The sequence below is a fragment of the Rhizophagus irregularis genome, chromosome 3 (assembly GCF_026210795.1).
Source record: "Rhizophagus irregularis chromosome 3, complete sequence".
Taxonomy (NCBI): domain Eukaryota; kingdom Fungi; phylum Glomeromycota; class Glomeromycetes; order Glomerales; family Glomeraceae; genus Rhizophagus; species Rhizophagus irregularis.
This window is the reverse complement of record NC_089431.1, coordinates 4252908-4258907: the sequence shown is the minus strand read 5'-3', so window position 1 is coordinate 4258907 and position 6000 is coordinate 4252908. Positions and strand designations below refer to the sequence as shown.

General features: G+C 27.0%; 1 protein-coding gene across 1 annotated transcript; it reads right to left on the bottom strand.

Moving 5' to 3' along the window:
• Nucleotides 1-778: 778 nt before the first annotated feature.
• On the bottom strand, nucleotides 779-1324 carry OCT59_021049 (uncharacterized protein; the record flags this gene model as incomplete). Its single annotated transcript, XM_025327589.1, has 1 exon — nucleotides 779-1324. One exon carries the CDS (start codon nucleotides 1322-1324, stop codon nucleotides 779-781), a length of 546 nt encoding a protein of 181 aa, XP_025170538.1.
• Nucleotides 1325-6000: the final 4676 nt, after the last annotated feature.

The following is a 6000-nucleotide window of genomic DNA, read 5'->3' as shown; positions in this document are numbered from 1 at the left end:
TAAATATTTTAATTCAACAAGCAATAAAAGTGAGAAGATCAAAAATTCAAATAAAATGGCCAAATAAATAGATATACTTTTATTATTTTATTTTACTTAATTTTTTCTTTTTTTTTTCGTAGGAAACCAGCTCTGGCAAAGTATTTCATATATTTTATATACTACGTAAGTGCCACAATCTGGCCGTTCAAATTGCTGAAATCGAAAAAAGCAAGCTTAAAGGCCTATACGATAAGTGTTTTATTATATATAGTTATAGACTCTCACGATCAACAATAAAATCATCCATGAGTTTATTTAATGATTTTAATGACTTGGTTTTTTGTATATATTAAATCATTTGCAATGATTTATATGTAGATAAGTCGGAATTCATTTATTATATATATCAATTAATAAATGTAAAAACTGTACAGTGTGATCTCATAAATAACGTTGGTTTATTAGATAAAGTTGGACGTTGAGTAAACTTAAATAAACTACCGAATTGACCCTTAAGTCCTTAACGTTAAAGTGGCATATAAAATGCTTAATAACTATCCTATATTTTGATATTTCATAATAAAATTCCATCAGTAATCATCATAACATTTTTATTCCATAAATTAATAATCATAATATAAAATAATTTCTACTTATACATATAAAATAAGAAAAACTTATAGATAATGCGATAAAGTATTAATCTTATTTTTACCTATTTTTAAACTTAATGTTTGGGCTAAAATAATCATAATAAAAATATAAAATAATTTAATTTTAAAATACTATGTATAAATTAATTTAATAAAAAACGATTTAAATATTGTGTTAAATAAAATTTGAGATTTTCCTTTTGATCAAATTTGAAGGTCAATTCTTCCCCAATATTTTGTTCAATTTCAATTCCATAAATAGTTTTATTTAAAAGATTAACAATAAAAGATGGAGAAATTATTTCGCAGACCACTTGATAAATTCTATTATCGCTTTGTTGTTGATAATAAAAGATATATTCATTTTGATTGAAATTAATGTTAGATACGTTACTACTAAAATCATTTAATAATTGAATAGAGATTTCTCTACATTTGATGTGATAAATATAAAAGTCATTGGATGGCCGATAAATAAATTTAATAGGATGAACGAGTTGAGTAATGACAGAATTGTCTTGTACGATAGAAGAATTTACCGAGACTCCTGGATTGCCGTAATATTGGTTTGGTAAATGGATGTTAGCATTCTGCACATCCACATGAGGAATATTCATACGTGAACCAATTGTAGGATAGAGGTTATTATCAGAACAAAAAAATTGATCATTTGAATAATTTGAGTTCATATTTAAAACTTAAAAAAAATTGTATTACGAAATCGTATATATAAAAACTTAACGAGTAAGTTTCTCGAAAGAAACGATAATATTTTGAAAATGTAAAAAGTCTGTACAAATATAACTACAGCGTACTTATTTTTCGATAAAATTTAATAATTTGAAATTTCTATTAAATTGTTTATTTAGAAAATAAAAAGATTGAAAATATGGATTGAGGACTCGTTATTTATATAAATAATGCACTAATAAAATATTCGTAAAAACAAATAAACATGGGCGTAAATTTTTACTCCCTATTAATTTTATGTAAAAAAGAGTGCGATTGTTGATTTATGAATTACTTGAAATGTATTTCGTAAAATATTTTTTTTACGTAAAACGTAAGTTACGTAACTCAATATATAATTTTTATGCCATGTGATGCCATAGCGGTTTACGATCGCATGATAATTCATTGATGTTAAACAATAAAATGGCTAAATTGCGATTATGATGAGGAAAAAAGGGTTATCTGCAGTTTTGTCTTCTTATTAGGTACTCGTCAATGATACTGATGAATCTAATCTATAATGAGTGGTGAATTCACGAAAAGCCTTTAAAATTTTTTTTTAAAAAAACATTAACTAATTTTTGCGTTTTATGGCGGATATGAGTATAAGGTACATGTAGGACATTAACATTCGGATTACCCTAAATAGCAATAGAAATATTTTGGGGTCATGTGTATAATCATCGGGTTGTACGAAATAGTTGTACAACCAAGATCCTTATAATAAACTCAAACAATAAAGATACGAAGTTAATGTTGTTTCCATGGAGTAAACCTCTATCTGATTAAGTTTCAGCCAAGAATTAATGCTTTCACATGAAATCAAAACACAAACAAGCATAAATGACATGATAGTCGATAATTCTCAATAAATAAGATCCTAAGACAAAGAAAATCGTCTGTTTAATATTACATGTGAGCATTCTTTATTATAACGTATATTTAGAAAAATTTCGGAGTTATTATGATATTAATAAATTATAAATGAAAAGGCCACTTCCTTTTTAATCAGTCTTGGCGTTTGCCTTTGTATAAAATAAAATAAATTTTATCGTATGGAGTACAAAAGGAGTACTTAGTTAAGTTAGTTTCAGATTTTTAGATTATACGAATAAAATTTTGTTTCCAAGTTCACCAATAGATTTAATATCTCCATATAAACTTGTACTTATGGCAACGATCATGCTTTTTACTGATTAGATTCATCAGTGGGTATCTTTATTAATAAAAAAAGACAAAACTGCAGATGCCCCAATTGAGCCATTTTATTTTTAACATCAATGAAATTATCATGCGATTGTTAAGCCACCATGGTGTCACATAACAATTATGTATAAGAGTTTACGCGAATAAGAACGATTTTCTTTGACGCTATATTGCCGATTAAATACTACTCAAATCGGCCTATCCGAAAGTGATTTTCGGTAGGATATTTTTAACCGAATCCACACGCTTACTGGAAAAATTGTGGGAGATCGGTTTTTATAAAAAAAAATGGACCCTCGTATTAGAGATGCGATTTTCAAAAAAAAATTATCATACCGTGCATTGGTCACGTGACCGAATCACTTGGCTTTACGTAAAGAAAAATATTTTTCAAAATACATTTCAAGTAATTCATAAATAAAATTTTATCCATAATTTCTGTAAAAACTCCGTAAATATGATACATTTATGGTAAAATAACTAAAAATCTAAGCAACTTGAATAATTTCCATGTTTCGAGGCTATAAATTCCGTGAATACGATACATTTACAGAAATAACATGGAATAAAAAATACGGAATAAGGGCCTCTTACATTGTTAACGAATTATTATAAATGTTTATTTAAATGATTTTTCGATTTGAAATTTTGGAACATAACGTAATTAACGTATGTTATTTTAAATCATCTTGTAAATATTTACAGTATAACATGCCGTTAATTTTTTTTTTCGATAAATAATAAAATTACAACATACTTCTTAAATATATATTATCGTTCCAATTGTGAATATTAGACAACATAATATTTCAGTTATAAACATATTGTCAATATCATCTAAGGTAAAATTTTCATCTGAATTATTTGATAAAATAGTATCGAAATTTAAAAAGCTCACCGTACTTATTTGATTGCGAAATTTATAGTTAATTATAAATCTTTTACGATGAGCTACTCTCAGTAGTTCGTATAACGTATAGTCTAATTAGTCAATTGTTGGTAACTCGTTCAATTAATATATTTTCTTTTTTTTTTGATGAAAACCCTTATTTAAAATTTATATATCATTTAAAACGAATATAAATTTTGTTGATTTTATTTATAATATAAATCTAACCTAAAACAAGTCTTTTGATATTTCCGATAAAATATACTTAAACCACAGACGATGATGAAACTTAGTTATGAAACTTATTAATTAGACGATTCTTTGATTATTAACACAAGCAATGGAAATGAAAATTCGAAATTAACTTTAATGCAAGTCGGGCTACAATATATATAGATCTTCAACGGCTCATCAGATTATCATGCCTAGTTATTACAAATCAAAGAAGACGGAGCAGAAAGCTTATAGAAGACTGTGAGCAATAGCAAATCATGATGTATTAGTGCGGTTGATGGAGATAAACTTTTAGATGTTGAGATGTAAGACATCAAGAGCAATTAGAACATGTTACAAAGGAAGACACACCACCTTATGATAAGTGAGTTGAAGGTTCACCGAGTTCTTGAGCATTAGGCGCGCTTGTAATAGGTTCTTTCGATAAGTTCCTTGAAGAGCTATCAAGCAGTTACGATAATAAGATTGAGAATTGATAAGAAAATCAAGATGATTAAAGTGATGCAAACTCAATTCTTTATTAAGCGTAAAAGTAAATGAATCCTTATTTGAATTTTGACAATTCTGGAACGCCAAACCTGATAACATTATTTCAATATGGAACTATGTGTTTAAATAATTATTTATTTTATAAAATTACCTAAATAAGCCAACCATTTATGGGACATCAGCGAATAACAAATCGCGTCTCAAGATTTACAAATTTTTTTTTTGTAACCACCCTGGCGTTATTTATATATATTTAATATATATACTGACACGCGGTGACCTACAGCACGACTAAAAATCTTATAAGCGGACCTTGATCAGCTAAAATATTATCAGATTAACCAGACTATTAATTATGAGTCATCTCTTTTATTTCATGACACAATTTAGTTTGATTATGACATCATTTTTGCATTCTGACTAACAAATTTATATAAAAAGCCACTCCAGAAATTTTAAACTCGCACATTTATTCTCTTACTCTTTCGTTCCTTTTCTTCACTTTTGCCAATAAACTTATATTTTTCATTCCACTTCGCAGTATTTATTCCTTCTCTCTTTTAAAAAGTTCCTAATAAAATTCTTATTTTATTTATTTTAACTTTAACTTTTGTTTTGTTTTGTCGTATTAATACGTCCTTCTGTCTCACTTCGGGGAAGACTTATGATCTAAAGCTTAGGGCGGGCTTAACTCACAGTGTCTTGTAATTTTGATTTGGTCATTGTGGTAAGTATCATTTATGTTCTTACAAGAGAAAGGAATTCACGTGTACATGGCTCTTTTTACTAGGCGAAATTATATTTCGCTAATGACCAGCTGTAGCCTGAGAGAAACTGAGGTTCTATAGTTGTTTTAGTGATGAACAATGTGGCAAGTGTTCAGTAGTTATTTTTATATATTGTTTACTATAGATTTCATTCATTTATTGTATTTAGACTTATTTATTATTATAGTTTTTATTGTAGATTTCATTTATTTATTGTTTCTAGTGAAAATATTTTATTATTTATGTATTAGATTTAGATTTATTTTTATTCATTTATAGTTTTTTTAGAGTGATTGTATGAGATTTTATAGTTTTTTAGAGCAAATATTTCATTTGTAATTATTAGATTTAGATCTTTAATGTACAGCTATAGCTTGTGACCGTATGAGGTACCTCTATGCACTTTGCTCTCTTGCGTGATAGTACTTTCTCATAGGGTTTATATGTTTTGCCACCATACTAATCCTTTTATGTTTTAATTTTTCCTCATAAACTTGTGATTGCCCAGGTACACTACTCAAATACGCAACTTAAGAAGATGAAGATACAAAATACGTAAGTTTGGTAAGGAAGTAAGGCAACAAAAAAGAAAATATTACATTTAAAATCTTTTTCAAAGTTCATAACTGTATTTTTTTTAGTATAACTGTTTAACAAATTAATAAAATTTATTTATAAATTCAATTTTGGAAAAGTTAGACTCAATTTTCCTAGATTTTGTCACTAATAAAGCGGCAAGATTTTATTAATAATAATTATGACCTTGCAGAACGTTTTCTTGATCAGTATGCAAAATCAAATGGATTTGTAATCATAAAAGGACGAATAGAAAAAGATAAAACTGATGAATCAATCATTGTAAGAAGGTCTTTTGAATGTCATCATGGAAGAATTTGTAAATCAAAGAAGGTTATTGATCTTAAGCAACAACATAACCATGATTGCAACAATAATGCTGCTCACACCCAAATCCAAAGAAATTTATCATATAGATTATTGTAAATAGTTAAAATTTGCATTATACCGTTATGAAAGAAATTGAAAATCG